General features: G+C 56.4%; 4 protein-coding genes across 4 annotated transcripts; 3 read left to right on the top strand and 1 right to left on the bottom strand.

Annotated features, from left to right (window-relative positions):
* Nucleotides 1-101: 101 nt before the first annotated feature.
* Nucleotides 102-1,109, top strand: J3D65DRAFT_602830 (uncharacterized protein; the record flags this gene model as incomplete). Its single annotated transcript, XM_066798157.1, has 1 exon — nt 102-1,109. The coding sequence occupies one exon, from the start codon at nt 102-104 to the stop codon at nt 1,107-1,109; it is 1,008 nt and encodes a 335-aa protein (XP_066654915.1).
* An 887-nt stretch (nt 1,110-1,996) lies between these two features.
* Nucleotides 1,997-3,076, top strand: J3D65DRAFT_602829 (uncharacterized protein; the record flags this gene model as incomplete). Its single annotated transcript, XM_066798156.1, has 1 exon — nt 1,997-3,076. One exon carries the CDS (start codon nt 1,997-1,999, stop codon nt 3,074-3,076), a length of 1,080 nt encoding a protein of 359 aa, XP_066654914.1.
* A 2,756-nt stretch (nt 3,077-5,832) lies between these two features.
* J3D65DRAFT_676843 (uncharacterized protein) lies at nt 5,833-12,756 on the top strand (the record flags this gene model as incomplete). Its single annotated transcript, XM_066803622.1, has 8 exons — nt 5,833-6,754; nt 7,727-7,757; nt 7,808-8,500; nt 9,751-9,769; nt 9,822-9,843; nt 9,897-10,888; nt 12,121-12,197; nt 12,255-12,756. 8 exons carry the CDS (start codon nt 5,833-5,835, stop codon nt 12,754-12,756), a joined length of 3,258 nt encoding a protein of 1,085 aa, XP_066654913.1.
* A 1,492-nt stretch (nt 12,757-14,248) lies between these two features.
* J3D65DRAFT_602823 (uncharacterized protein) lies at nt 14,249-14,653 on the bottom strand (the record flags this gene model as incomplete). Its single annotated transcript, XM_066798155.1, has 1 exon — nt 14,249-14,653. The coding sequence occupies one exon, from the start codon at nt 14,651-14,653 to the stop codon at nt 14,249-14,251; it is 405 nt and encodes a 134-aa protein (XP_066654912.1).
* Nucleotides 14,654-14,828: the final 175 nt, after the last annotated feature.

The raw sequence follows: 14,828 nt of genomic DNA, 5'->3' as shown, positions 1-14,828 counted from the left end.
ACTGAATCCGCACACTGCCATCCGCGTCCCCCCTCTTCCGCCTTTCAGACTCCCTTTCCGCCGTTTTCTCTTCTCTTCTTCCAACAAGACGACCCAGCAAGATGGCCGACGGCATCGACACCATCCCCCGGAGCAGCGTCATCGAGCTCTTCGACGCCATCGAAGCCGTGCTCGACCCCTTCGAGCGCGCCGACCTGCGCGCGCGCTTCCAGGAGATCCTCTGGAAGCACAACGAGGACCAAGGCGCGGCGAAGCTGCTCGTCGACCACGACCCGTATTTCGAGCTCTACGACGACGTGGGCACGGCGCTCGAGAAGATGCCCTCGTCGAGGCCAGACGCGCAACCGCAGCAGCAGCCCGTCCCGCCAACGCCCGCGCCGCGCCAGCCGCGCCCCCTGCTCGCTCCCGACAAGACGATCCGCAACGCAAACATCTGGTACAGCGGCGGCAGCGGTGGTGCAGGTGGTGGTGGTGGAGGCGGCAGTGCCATGGCCAACGTGTCGCAGCGCAGCCGCGAGGACGCGCGCATCCAGATGGCCAACGCGGCGCGCGCGTGGCAGCGCATCGGCGGCGGGTCGGCGAGCTACTGGAACAAGCTGAAGACGGAGTCGGGCGTCGCGGGAAACAGCACCACCACCAACAAGAACGACAAGAAGAACGCCAACAACGACGACGTCTCCGGCGTCCCCTTCGACAACCTCACCCTCAACCAGTCCTCCGCCTACACGTCGGCAGCGCGCCGCCCCCGCCCCACCTCCGCCTTCACGCCCGCATCGCGCAGTACGCGCCACACGCCCAACACGCGCGACACGCGCATCTTCAAGAAGAAGCCGCAGACGTCGCGCTCGCGTCTGCCACCTCCTCCCAGCGCAGCCCCGCCCCCGCCGCCCCCCCTGCACCAGAACCTGCAGCAGCTGTCCAACTACATCAAGTCGCAGGCGGCCTCGGCGCGGGCGCGGGCGCGCGAGCAGCGCGAGCAGCCGTCGGCGCAGGCGCAGTCGCAGAAGACGCTGTATGATTTGGACAACGACGTTATCATGCGCGAGTTGCGGAAGAGGCAGGATCAGAGGCAGATGCAGAATCAGTTTGGGAAGAGGCTGCGGCAGTAGGTTGGGCTGGGTTGGTTGTTGACTTTCGTTGAGGTGGTGCTGTGGTGGTTCTGCTATCAAATCAAATCAAATCAAATCTTTGCCTTTTTATATCTTTTCTCTTTGGCTTTGTCTGGAGATGCTTGTGTGGAGGCTATTGGCTTTTTTTCTCTTGTCCTCTGTGTGGGATGGATTACCCCTGAATGCACTTTTGATAAGCCCTGAGTGTGCTGAGCACTAACTGACTGGTTGTTTCTTCTTGTGAAGACCTTCTCAATGCTTGTTCGTTTGCTCTCTGCCTTTTTTCTCTTTTCTGGATTGATGATATTACCCCTGAATGCACTTCTGATAACCCCTGACTACACTTAGTACCCGAATACACTTCGCAATGACTGCATCATCATTTTTTCTCATGAAGTCTTCTCATCACCCATCTCTTCAATTTCGCGCAAAGCGTCCCCCAGAGATCCCGTCGTCCCCTGTAGCGACATGTTCTCGCCGGCGTCAACACCACGCGCCCCTCGTCGCCGAGGCCAGGCTCAAAGTCACGGCCCACGGCGTCGAAGGGTATTTCTTTGCTCCAACTCTTTCCTCCTGATTCTTGCTTTCTTTCCATCACACGTCCTCACTGCTTCCACCCGGGCGCCGGTTCTCTTCGTGTATGCTGCTCTCCGCTCTCGCTCTGTTCGCCCCTAGTCAACTGACTGACTGACCTGACCGCGAGACCAGCAGAAACCTCAACCTCAACGTCCAACCTCTCCATCTACCGTTTGCCGCTGCCACCATCTCAACTCACCTCAGCTCGCCACCATGAGTGCGTCCTCCCCCTCCCTTCAGAACCCCCGCAACAACCATTCCAATCTGACCACCCACCAGACCCGCCCGACCCGCCCGACCGCCCAACCGACATGCGCGACCCAAAGCGCTGCCGCCTCTGCCACGACCACCACATGGACGGCGCAACGCAAAACTCGCTCCGCGCCCACTTCGCCGCGCGCCACCCGCCGCACAAGGTCTTCAAGTGTCCGTGGCCGGGCTGCGGCATGAGCACCGACGAGTGGAGCACGCTCAGCCGGCACCACTGGCGCGCCAAGGGCCATCCGAGGGATGAGGAGCAGCAGAAGAAGGTCGATGCGGAGAGGAAGAGGGATAAGGGGAGGGGTGGGAGGAAGAAGAAGGAGGAGGTCATGAAGAGGGCACCGCAGGTCGAGAATGAGAATAGGGCCAACGGCGAGCGCGAGCGCGAGGGCCTGGGTGCCAGGCTGATTCGGGATCAGGATCGGGAGATCGCAGCGTTCAATTCGGGCCAGCAGCCACTCCAGCAGTCTCCGCACCAGCACCAGCACCAGCACCACCATCCACCGCCGCAGTTCCCGCAGTTCCCGCTCCAGCAGCCGCTCCCGCCTCTTCGGCAGTCCCATCAACCCGCGCAGCACGAGCTTACGGATATGTTCCGGGCCCAGCAGTTTCAGTTTCCGCATGTCCAGTACGAGGACGCCGTGGAGCCGCAGTACGAGTCGCAGCACGCCTACGAGTCCCTCTCGCAGCAAAGTCCGTACGATATGTACCCGGAGTTCCTCCCGCAGCAGCACCGATACATTCCGCTGGAAGTCGAGCAGCACGTGGAGCCACAGTACCAGTCGCAGCATGTCGACCAATACCTCTCGCAGCAGCCGTTGGGATTGCAAGAGCCACAGCCGTACTATCAGCACTTGCAGTACACGCAGTACCAGCAGCCGCAGCAGTACACCGAGATGGAGATTGAGCAGCGTATGCAGCCGCAGAACCAGCCGCAGCACGTCGACGCGCAACAGCGCGATCAGTACCTTCAATTCCCGCAGCAGTACCAGATCATCCAGGCGGATGTTGAGCAGGACATGGAGCCGCAGCACAATGAGCACCCGCAAGTCGAGCAGCAGCAACAGTGCGACCAGCCTGGAGTGGAGCAGGAGGTGGAGCCGCAGCACGATGAGCGCCCACAAGTTTAGCAGCAGGACCAATGCGGCCAGCCGGAGGTTAAGCAGGGCGGTGGAGAAGAACAGATCGCTGATCGCCTGGAGCGGACTAGTTATGCGTTAGCAGATGAGGGTTTCTGGCCTGGAGGTCTAGCAGCTCGAGGAGTTCTTGGTTTGTTTAGGGGTCGGATAGCGTGGAAGATAGATATCAGTCATTCAGTCAGTCATCAATCAAAAACGGTGTTGAGGGGTTTTACTTCACTTCTTTTCTTGAACCTCCTTTCTTCCGGCGTACTTTTTGAACACTGCTCGTACGATTTGCGCCGTTTTCAATTCTGGCAGCACAAAACAATTCGTCGACAACGCCGACACTCTCCTTTCGCGCCGTCATATGCGCCACATATTCAGACTTCTTCACGCCGTCATATGCTCGTCACCCTAAATGCCCAGCTCGTCTGCTCCTATTTCGTTCGTCGATGTGAAAGCCTACTCAGTATTCCTTCCTGTGTTGGGGAGCTGGTGCTAAGAAGGCCGCGAAATGGCACCATCATGCCAGCTGGCTGTCTATGACTCTTTTGGTGTTGCGGCGCCTGACCCGGCGGTGGACCGTTAGGCTGCTGAGGGGTATAAAGGCTGCTGGTCCTGCTGCTCTGGAGCTGTCTTCCTCCTCATCCACACTCCTCTTCTTGACAAGCTTCAATCTTCCTGACGGCCTCACAACTGCACCCAAGCTCTGTCATCCTGCTTCTTTCTCCAAACAATCGATCCCTGAGAACGTCGGGCCTCACATTTGGTGCTCTCGGCTTCGGATTTCCTAGATCATACGTCAATCGGCTTCGAGACCCCTGATCATACATCAATCGGCTTCGAATCTCTCAGATCATACCCCAGATCATCTCTTAACATGGCTCCCTCCACCCCGGTCTACCGCGATAATCGTATGTTTCTACTCCTGGACGTCAGTAAGTCCGTACTGACTGTGAAACAACCAGATCCTCCCAGCGACATGGTCAGGTCTTGTGTCTGCCGTATCTGCGGGAGGAACAATGGGTCCAGAAGGGAATTCAACGCCCACATGGCTGACGACCACGACGGCATCACGCACTACATGTGCCCTGGCTGCAACGACATGTGGACAAACCATCTCAGCAGCCTTCGTCGCCACTACTGGCGGTCCTGCAGACACGACCATGAACGCAGCCCTCAACAGCTGCAGAGGATTCGCGATGAGCAGGAGGCCTCCAGGAGGAGAGACAGGCGGGCGGAGAGGGAGAAGCGCAGGCTCGCGCAGAAGACCCAGGAGGAGTTCGAGGAGCTGATGGCAGAGGTGGAGAGCCTGGAGGAAGAGATGGAGAGCGTGGACGACCGGGCGAAGGCACTGTGGCGACAGAAAGAGGCGATCAAAGAAAGGCTGGGTGGTACGGTGGCGGAGGGTGGTCCGGCGACGGAGGATGAGTACCGTGCCATGGTTGCTCACCACGATGAGATTGACCGCCGGTACGACGATTTGAACGAAGAGCTCGACGCCTTGGGTGATCGCAGGCACGCCGCCAAGAAAGAGTTGGGGCAGTAGGCTCAGGCATTCGCTACCACCACGAGGGTCTCGACTTGATCCGGGGGTCACATTTTCTGAGGGTTTCATGGCCAGGTCGGGTCTCTTGCTCAATGGTCTGGCTTTTTGAGGAGTTTTTCACTGGATCGGGTCTTTCGATGAAGATTTGAGGAGTTTGAGGAGTTTTTTGCTTGTTTTGTTCGGGGTTGGGAGCACGAGAGAGTCGGAAGACAGTCACCTCCGGCCGCGATTGGGTTTTGTGCGGTGGGCGGTTCTCCTTTTGTCGAATTGCTGATGAAGCACTTGGTTGGGTCAGCTTGAATCGGGTGGGATGGGGAGTCGGATAGTACTTCGACCTCTCGACATGGTGCGATGGATGGGATTCAGTGGCGAATGGGTTTTCCTTTACCAAATTGATCAGATTGATGTTTTGGGCGCCGGCGAGCGCACCTGCCTTTTCCAGCTTTCAAACAAACACTCTGGCGCCCGTCCATGTAGACACGTCCCCAAAACTTTGCCTTTTAATCATTTGTTTCCTTTGCACCTCTCTCAAAATTCAAACAGTCACCTCCTTTTCCGCGTGCTCAACCTTTTCCCGCTTTAACTCTTTGCGCATTTTAATCGAGGTCTGCCAACGCCGAGTCACTCGGCGACGTCGCGCCACATATTATTTTGTTGTCATTTTTTGCGTCGCCGTCTCTGTGACCTCGCTTTGACCTCGTCGCCCCTCTGCCTCTTCCCTTCCTCTGCGCCTACATCGATTGAGCTTCGGACGCTTCAACCTCCTCGCCACTTTGTCGCGCTCCAGATTGCTTCGCCAGCACTGCGAGCTATCTGCATTAGCTCAACCTCAAGGCACTTTTCTCTCCCTCTCCGAACCCACTTCAGTCAGCTCCCCAACGCCTCAAACTACTCTCCACTCACTTGCGCTTCAGGTCATCCTCCACGCGACCAAACGCGGCCACGTTCAAGGCACAACCTCTCACTCCTTCACTCTCGCACAACACCAGCTATCCACACGTCAAGCTTCCCGTTTCGTCATGGGTAAGACCCCATCCGCTCAATGCCCAGCGCAATCCACTGACAGAGAGAAGCTGAAGCCTCAACCGACCTGGCCAACCCGACCTGCTGCCGCATTTGCGGCGTCGAGTATTTCTACCACACGAAGCTGGTCGTCCATTGCAAGGAAGAACACCCCGACACCAAACCCTACCGCTGTCCTGTATGCTACTCGGCGATGACGAACAATTTCGACCATCTCAAGAGGCACATGAAAGGACCTTGCAGCAGGCCCAACGCTGCGCAGGAGATCGCGCAGCTCAAGCTCGCCGCGGAGTCCAACAACAATCCGTCCGATGCAGTCACCAACATGCAGTCGGCATTCTGGCGCACCACTTGCAGGATGTGCGGCTACTTGGCGGCTCATGAGAAGGACCTCGGATACCATTTCTTCGACCAGCATAGACCCGAACTTTGGCTGTTCAAATGCGGTGGATGTGGACACGGCAGGAGCACAGTCAAGAAATTCTTGGAGCACGTTCAATACAACTGCGGTGGAGATAACACTCAGTCGCAAGAGGATGGAGGCTTGGAGGATGGCCGCACTGGTGATGGTGAAGCTGCGCATACGGAGCAAGTGGGAAGCGCATCGACGACGCAAAACCAGGCTGGACCACGCTCACTGACGCCACTCGCGCAGCCGACGAATGTTCGTGCTCTTCCGAGCCAGCCGCCGTTGTCACCAACACCTCCGCCGTCAGAAGAGCTCCAGAGAGAATTCCTCCTCACCGACCTCATGTTGCAGGAGGTCAAGCAGCAGCTGGTCCATTCGTTGAAGGAAGATCTGGGTGGCGTGGTCGAATCAGCGATCGAAAAGGCGTTCAGCCCTCAGCAACACGAAGCCCAGCCCACTGCCGCGATGAAATCGACAGCTCATGAGGTGGCTACGGCTGAGCAGGGAGGCATCAGCGGTGGTGGAAGGAAGCAGGCACTGGAGGCAGAGGCTCGACAGCTGAGGATCCAGCTCCATGAGCAGGCTACCAGACTGGTCGAGATTGAAGAGCAGCTGCAGGGCGGTGTCGAGGAGGATCAGGAAATGGAGGAAGACCAGGACATGCTGGAGCAGTACGGCGGGGAGTATCAAGAAGATGACAGTGACGGTGATGGGGAGTAGTATCCTCATGGTTGGTGAGCAGGAGAGGTACCTTGACGGGCTGGAAATCAAGGGCAGGGGAAAGATGGTACGAAAGAGGGTATCCAAAGCGACTAGATAGCAGATCTAGTGGTTTGGGGGACGCTGACTTCCAGCATTGCTTGGATATCCAGCCATGTAGGGAATTGGTTAGCCCCTGGGCTCGAGAGCAACATGGATGTGCTCGAATTTGTCCTTTGCTTCAATCTCTTTCTTGTTCTTCTTTTTTACATGCCTCTTTGCAAGAAAGACCCAAATCAAACCTGAATAGATCAAGACTGGCGACAGACCGCCGCCTCAAAGCGAAGGAAGTCGAAGGTGCAGATGAGCGCCTGCGGACGGGTACCAGACAGTTCAACTCCAAGCTCGCGTCCAATTTCGTCCTGCCTGTCTCGACCAGGAAATCCAAAGGCTGTCTGGTGCCGCTGACTTGCAGCAATTTTGACACTCGTGGTGTTAAAATTGACCTGGCAAATTTCAAGTGTTGCCGCCGGCGCTCGTCGACCCTCCAACGACTCAACGCCGCCCACCTCGACACTTCAACACCTCAACACACCACACTTTTCGGCGACCTCACAGACAACTTCGTTCAAAACTTCGTCTTTTTCCTTACCGAAAGCATTCTCTCTCAAAAGCTTCTCTCAAGTTGTCGCAGCTGCCGTTGCACACTGCCAAAACACCATCCTCCCACGCTGAGAGCTCCCGCCCACATCGCCGCGTCGCACCGCTATCTTGCAATCAGCCCTTCAAAACTCTTTCAAACGAAGGTACTTGAGCTTTTTGCATCTCTTTTGCCCCCTCGCTCTCTAATTCATCTTGCAGAACCAGCCAATCCAACGGTTCCCACACGCGACGGCTTTCCCTCCTCACGTATAGCTCCATCTCTGGAACGTATATCCTCGTCAAACGACGGAGATCCCAGTATATACCGGCTATCCAGCTTCTGCTCTCACCGGAGCAGCTTCGAACTCGTAAGACTTGAAGTTCCTCTCCGCAAAAGGCTGATACTGACGAGAACCAGACTTTCCTCCAACCTCACCTCAACCCACTTCCAACGCACCATGTCCAACGTCACGGACCTCGAGAACCCGATGCTCTGCCGCCTGTGCAGCCTCCAATGCACCAAACACAAAGATCTCAAGGCACACTTCGAGGCTTCCCACCCGCACGACAAAGCCTACGTCTGCCCTGAGTGCGAGGGGTGCTCCACGATGCACCACAGGGAGCTGCTTCGCCACTTGCGGGAGGGCTGTCGAACCAGAGGGGCGACGACCACTGCGGAGGAGGCCCGCTGGCGTGCGGAGGACGAGGCACAGAGGCTGGTGGAGGAGGCGGAGATCAGGAGGCTCGAGGAGGAGGAGGAGGCGATGATGGCGGAGCAGGCGCGCGCCGAGAAGAAAGCGCGGAAGAGGAAGCTTCGGGCGGAGGTCAGCAAAATTATGACCCAGATGAACAGGCTGGCGACCAGGCTGGTCCGGGCGCAGGAGGAGTTGAAGGCTGAGGAAGCCGAGGAGTCCAGCTCGGAGGACGAAGATGTCGATGAGATGGACTGGGAGGAGGAGGGCCAGCAGGAGGACTCGGACGAAGAGGAGTCCGAAGCTGACGATGAGTCTCTCGTAGGCTTTGACTCGCAGCAGGTGGAGCAGAACGCTTCTGCCGACTACGAGCAAGCCAACAGTGACGACGACGAGTCGGAGTCGAGTTCTGACAACGAGTAGGGCGGATTCCGGTCAGGTCAGTTTGATCTTCTTCTCCTTCTACTTTGCATCACTGCAAATCAATTTGGCCAAGCTGACCAAAGACACAGGGCTATGAAGACCCCTAGTTGTACACTCATCAAAGACTTCCTTTTGTTTCGGTCTTGAGCCTCGGAGGTGGAATGCAGTGGAAGATTCCATTTGCTTGAAGTTTGCTTTCCCTGAAACTTCCGCGCAGCAGGTAGTGACAGGCACTTCGAATGATTCCTGGACCTCTTCACATTGCCCAGTAGATAGCCAAATTATTGTCGTTGCTCCTAGCCGTTTCTAACAACTTGCGCTCCACGCTTGTATTTCTTTCAGAAGTCTTCCGGTGGCGCGGAAGACTGTCTTTGACATTCGATGAAGCTTTGGACCTTCAAACCATACGCTTGCTCCGTAAAAATTAGTCCATGTACGGCCAAAACGCTTCGGCATTCTAAAAGACGAGCCTTCGAATGCGACAAGACGTGGTCGTTCCACAGCCTTTTGTCCACTCTTTACGCGGCGAAGACGAGGAACGATGTTACAAAGTCAGGTCTTGAAGACGCATGTGGAGGGCAACTCTGGCAGAAGAAGACTTCAAGCCATGGTCGTTGACGAGGGAGGTTGACGACTGTGGTCGAAGTGTAGGGAGCAGTATGTAAAGAAGGACAATGCCCGAGCTTCACGGGAAAGAATGGCAGGCAAAGACAGATGGCGAGTTGATTCTTTCATTTCTGAGATTCTCAGAGTGAGTGAAGAGACATTCGTCCAGTTTGGGAAGTCGTCTACCTTCGCTTACGGTGGTGGTTGAACTCGGTTCCGGTGCTCTCGCTTCTGGTGCTTGCGCCTGCAACGACGCCTACCTGCCTCGACACTTCACACCTCCGACACACAGGAACCTCCGCACACAACAAAACTTTGAAGATTTCTTCCTCATTGTCTCTTTGTTTCCATCATTAATCCTCAGGTACTGCTTTGCTACGGCTTCCAGCACACTGCACTCACACCATCGACACTCGCCTTCATCCTCGCCTCAAAACCATTGCCCACCACGTCCGAGTATAGCTCGCTCGCTCGCTCGCCCGCCCGCTCGCCCGCCCGCGCCCCCTGAGCTCGAAGTATACCATCTGGACACTTTCAATTGCCTCAGAGGCTTTGGTTCATACTCTGTAAGTTTACCTTCCCGCCCACCTTTCCGCCCAAGCGTGCGTCCTGGCAGATTGCTGATATCATTACCTTGCAGCGACTTGTATAAAGGCTTCGTTGGCCTCGTATCGACTCTCTCCAATATACCCCCTTCTCCCATCTCAACAGTCATCCAACTGCTGCACAATGGGTAAGTCTCCGCATGCCCCTTTTCCCAGATCACGTACTAATCCGCCTTTGCAGCCTCCAACACGACGGACATTCAGCACCCCAACCGCTGCCGCATCTGCGGGCTGGACTTCACGCGGCGTGCAGACCTCATCACGCACTTCGAAGCCAACCACGCGGGAAACCAGCCGTTCCGATGTGCGGCCTGTGGCGCGGATTTTGGCCGATTCAGCACCCTCCGGAGACACCAGCGCCAGAACTGTCCGGCAAATCGCGCTCCGCCGGCAGCGGGAACTCAGGGGGAGGAGAGCAGCAAGGACGCCCAGGCCAGCGAGGACGCCCGGAGTAGCGAGGACGACCCAAGCAGCGAGGTCGAAGTGGAGGACGTAAATACCGATGAGGACCACGACGAATCCGAGGACATGGGCGAAGAGGACTCCAGCAGCGGCTCCGAAGCTGCCCTCCCCTCAAACTCGACGTCCGACTCCGGCAGCGCGCCCGAAGCAGTCCATCCTCCCTCACACTCGCCGTCCGGCTCCAGCAGCGCGTCCGAAGCAGTCCGTCCTCCCTCAAACTCGACTGACACCAGCACCCGGCACTGGCGCCACACGTGCAGAATCTGTGGCGAGGACCTTCAAACACAAAGAAGCCTCCAACGACACTTCCGCGCCGAACATGGAAGTGATCGGGTCCACAGGTGTCAGCACTGCGGATCAGCCATGACTCATGCGAGCAGCTTGGTTAGGCATCAGAGGACCTGCCAAGGAAGAACGGAGGCGTCTGTGGAAGACGAGCAGGAGGAGCATGACGCCAGCGGGGATGGAGACGAGGAGGACCAGGAGGAGGAGGACCAGGAGGATGAGGTATATGAGGGGGAGGAAGCTGCTCAAGAGGTGGAGGCCGAGGCTGAGGCTTCTGCTGGCGAAGAAGAAGCGAGTCAGCAGGAGGATGAAGTGGAGGAGCAGGTGGAGGAGGCTCCCGAGTTCGACGACCCCAGCTACGCTGCGGAGCTGCTCGAGCTGATGACCGACCCCCACGCGCCTTGCTGCCCGAATATCGGCCTGCCAGTAGAAGACTTAGAGAATATGGAGTGGTGATGAAGCCCTGCAAGGCCTGCTCGTCGAAGGATGGTGGCATTTTCATGTTTTGCAAGAAGGTGACCCGCAGGACGGACTGCGAGGATGATGGCATCATGTTTGGCGGTGCCTGTACCGATTGTGCCTACATCGACGCTGGCTGCATTTGGGTCCACCCTGAAGATGCTGAGGAGAGTGCCTCCACTACTGAGGCCACCACTTGGTTCATGGGTAGTGAGCCGCGGGAGTAGAAGGTGAGCAGCGATCCACACCTGCGTGACAGAGGGTATGGAAGTTGTTAATGTGTAATGCAGGCAAAGGTCCGTGTTGAGGCCAGGGCATAGAGTAGTGGTAAAAAAATAGTAGCGTTGAAAATGGCAGTCAGGAGGTTGATAACTTGATGCACGGCTGCCATGCTCATTGGTCTTACGTCGTCTTAGACATGAATTACCGCAAGCGAATCCATGAGAAGGCAGTCTACTACAGCAGCGGGAAGAAGCTTGACACAGACGGGCTTCGTGAGGCTCTGAAGGACAATTAGGCAGAGGCGCAAGCATTCGTTTCAAGCATTGCAAAGTACTCGAGCTCTCTCGTTGGCACTCGGCCATACTTGGGTGCTCGTTCAAAAGAGCTTCTTGCCATTGCGCGAAGTGGTTAAGAGGCCAGACTTTGGCAAGGCGTGCAACACCAAAAATGACAACAAATCAAGATCGTGACTTTTCGAACAGAACTCTTTCATCTGTATACGGCCACCAATTTTCCCTCTTTCTATTTACACAGCATCTGCAATTCCTGAGCATGGTCAACACCAGACGGTTTATTTTGTGGCCGCAGGCGCTGGAGCAGGCGGTACCCATGATGCCGCACCTTCCTCAGGACTTCAAGCCTCCGGCACGCCAACGCACTCTGGCGCCAGATAAATATTGTGACTTCAAAATTCTTTTCCTCGACTACCTTGAGCCAACGCCTCGATTCTTTGACGCATCTTCCTCTCCCTCTCAACACCACTGATTCCTCAACCTCTGCTCAGCCGGATCACAACACCAACCTCACCATCTTGAGCTTGAGCACCGGTTCGACTTTCGGACAAGCTCTTGAGAGTGATCTTCGAAGCACCGTTGAGATCAGATCACGGATTTGAGCCCTCAGTCTCGCCATCCACACGCTCAAGGTAACGGATATGCACTGCCTCCTCACACAACAACATTTACTGACACTGGAAGCGCAGCCCGTTGGAACCTCTGTCTCTTTTCCCTTTTCACCGAATCAAATCTAAAAAGCTCTACAACCTCAGCAATGGGTGAGTCTACAGTCCATCCTTGATCTCGAGAAACTTGCTGACAATTGCTGAAGCTAGCAACGCTACCAACCACGAGCACCCGAAGCGTTGCCGCATCTGTCAGCAGCAGTTCTCCAGCCATCCGCGCCTGATCGAGCACCACCGAGCGGCACACCCTGAGGGCAAGGTGTACCAGTGCGGCGGCTGCTCCATGTCGTCCGACGACTACTACACCTTGCAGCGCCACATGAGGAAGTCGTGCAAGGGGGGCCAGAACCAGGGGGAGGAGAACCAGGATGGAGACGTCGAGATGGAGGACGCCCCGGGTGATGGCCAGGTCAACAACGGCCAGGAGGAGGAGAACCAGGACCCGGGCCAGGTCCAGGTCCAGAGCGGAGGTGCGGGCGGCGAAGAAGAAGAGGGGGGCGAGGGCGCTAGCGCTCTCGAGCACCCGGAGCACTTTGACGATGTGGAGGTGGTGGAGGCTTCGGAGAGGGAAGTGCTGGAGATGATGGCCACTGACCACTCGGCCGGTCAACCAAAGGCCTTGGAGGAGCCCGACTGGGAGCAGTTCGGATGAGGGAGTGGCTGCGTCAGTTTTCCACCCAACAATACGAATCCAAATGCGACGGATCGAGCCGTCCGCAACCAGTAAATCCATAGCCTCTCAGCCATGATTATCCAATACCGATGATCTGGCTCGCGAATCGATCAGCTCCTCAAGGACAGACATCTCAGCCTGAACCGCAGGCCTGAGTCTCGCCGGTTCCCTCTGGCTCGTCTACGTCAAAAGGTTTGCTGGATTTCTCGCAATATCATATGTGGTGTCATGGAAGTAGATTGGAGCATGGAAACCTCCGGAGTAAATAGTATCACCCGGATGCCAGGAAGTCAGCCCCTGGCGGACGTGCAAACCAAAATCAATTCCTCTTTCCGACTTACTCTGTTTCCCCAAGCATGTTCAATCAGCGACCCGTAATTTCCAACGTGGACCGCGGTTAATCATTCAAATGATTCATGCCGTGCAGAAAGTCACAGCACAGAAAAGCCACAACACATAGGAAAAGTGAACTACGGCGGGGCAATGAAGACGACGTTCGAGCATCGAAAATAAGGGGGGGGGGGGGGGGGGGGGGGGACACGGCTGGGGACGGACAAAAAGCGCTGAGGCCATCGGACGAATTTGATAAATGGTGTAAAGGAGGACAAGCTTTCTCGATGCAAGGCTTGTTTCTTGTTTAATTGATCCCGGCGTTGATGAGAAATGCCGGCTGATACCAAAGTGCCGACTGGGAAGAGCCGCTCGTCCGTTAGAATAGCCACCTTACACGGCATGAAGAAGCGCCAGAATGAAAAGTGCGGATTAGGTTTGGTTCCTGCGTCTTAGACAGACTAACAGTTAGCAAAAGGTGAACATATTCGCCGCCCCTGGCAGACACTCAAATCAAAAGCGGCTACGTTTACCAAAACTCTCATCCCCTTATCGTGGCCGACCTCTTGAGCTAGAGCCGCGCAGCTACCAACAAGGTGAGCGGTACCGCTGGGCAACGCAAGCATCGGAAGGCGTAACCAAACGACCGCCCAAAGAGGAAAGTCCATCCCAGAAACCAAGAATTCAGGGTCAAGATGCCGAGAAAAGTAAAGAATCGGAGATCAACGTGTGCGACTATAAGGAAGCTTTGCAGCCATGGACAAGACTTGGTATTGGTAAATCAATAAGGTTGTACGCCGCTCGACCGAATGCGAAAGCGAGAAGTGCGCGGCGGGTCGTAAAACTCTGGTTCTGATTGGTCGACGGCCCATCTGCTCAACATCTATTTGGTCTGTCATAGCCAGACGCCCAACACCAAATGTGCACGCAATAACTTGGAGTTGTAGCCGTGCAGTGCTGCCGGAGTTGCATTGCTTGACTGAAGAAATCTGCCACAGCTTCCCTTGGCGGTTCCATTCGCATTCGCATTCGCACACAGCTTGTGCCCGCCCTTTTAACCATCTTGCTAACCACTCTGGCGATCAAGTCCGGTAGGCGTGTGGCGTACGAGCTTGGAGAAAGTAATGAGACCGCCTTTCCATCAACAGTCCGTATCATCGTCGACAACTGCGCCGTTCGCCATATCCGAGTTGGCAGGACAATTGCGGCTGGCATAGGCATCGTTGCTGCAGTCCGCGCCTCCAACTGCCTTGCGCACCTTGAAAGCCACGCGGGACCCCGAACACGCACACAGCCTGATGCCGGTGCAGGGGCACGTCACGTCTTTGGATAGCACGACGGCGGGGGACAGGTTGCCGCCGCACGGGTCGGCAGTGTGGTCGTATTCCCAGTCGTTGATCTGCTCGTGGAAGTCGTTGCAGGCGTCGTCACAGTCTTCTGTCGTGATGATGGCGCGCAGGCATTGCACTCGCACGTGCTTGCAGTCTGCGGCGGAGGCGATGGGCGCGAGGGTGAGGAGCGCCAGCAATGCTATGAGGAGCTGCATTGCGCGTGGAAAACGATGGACTGAAAATGGTTGAAACGAGAGGCTCGCGTATGTGGGGAGAGACGGTCGGTTTGGTCGAGCAGTTTGAAAAGGAGACTCAGGTACAAGTACCTAACAAGCAACTTGGCGCGTAGGAATTCAGTCCCCGTGAGATGCCTCATAGCCTGCCATGTGG

Source organism: Phyllosticta citribraziliensis (assembly GCF_038025025.1).
Source record: "Phyllosticta citribraziliensis strain CPC 17464 chromosome Unknown J3D65scaffold_6, whole genome shotgun sequence".
NCBI lineage: Eukaryota > Fungi > Ascomycota > Dothideomycetes > Botryosphaeriales > Phyllostictaceae > Phyllosticta > Phyllosticta citribraziliensis.
The sequence above is the reverse complement of the archived record's forward strand: the minus strand, read 5'-3'. Positions and strand labels throughout refer to the sequence as shown.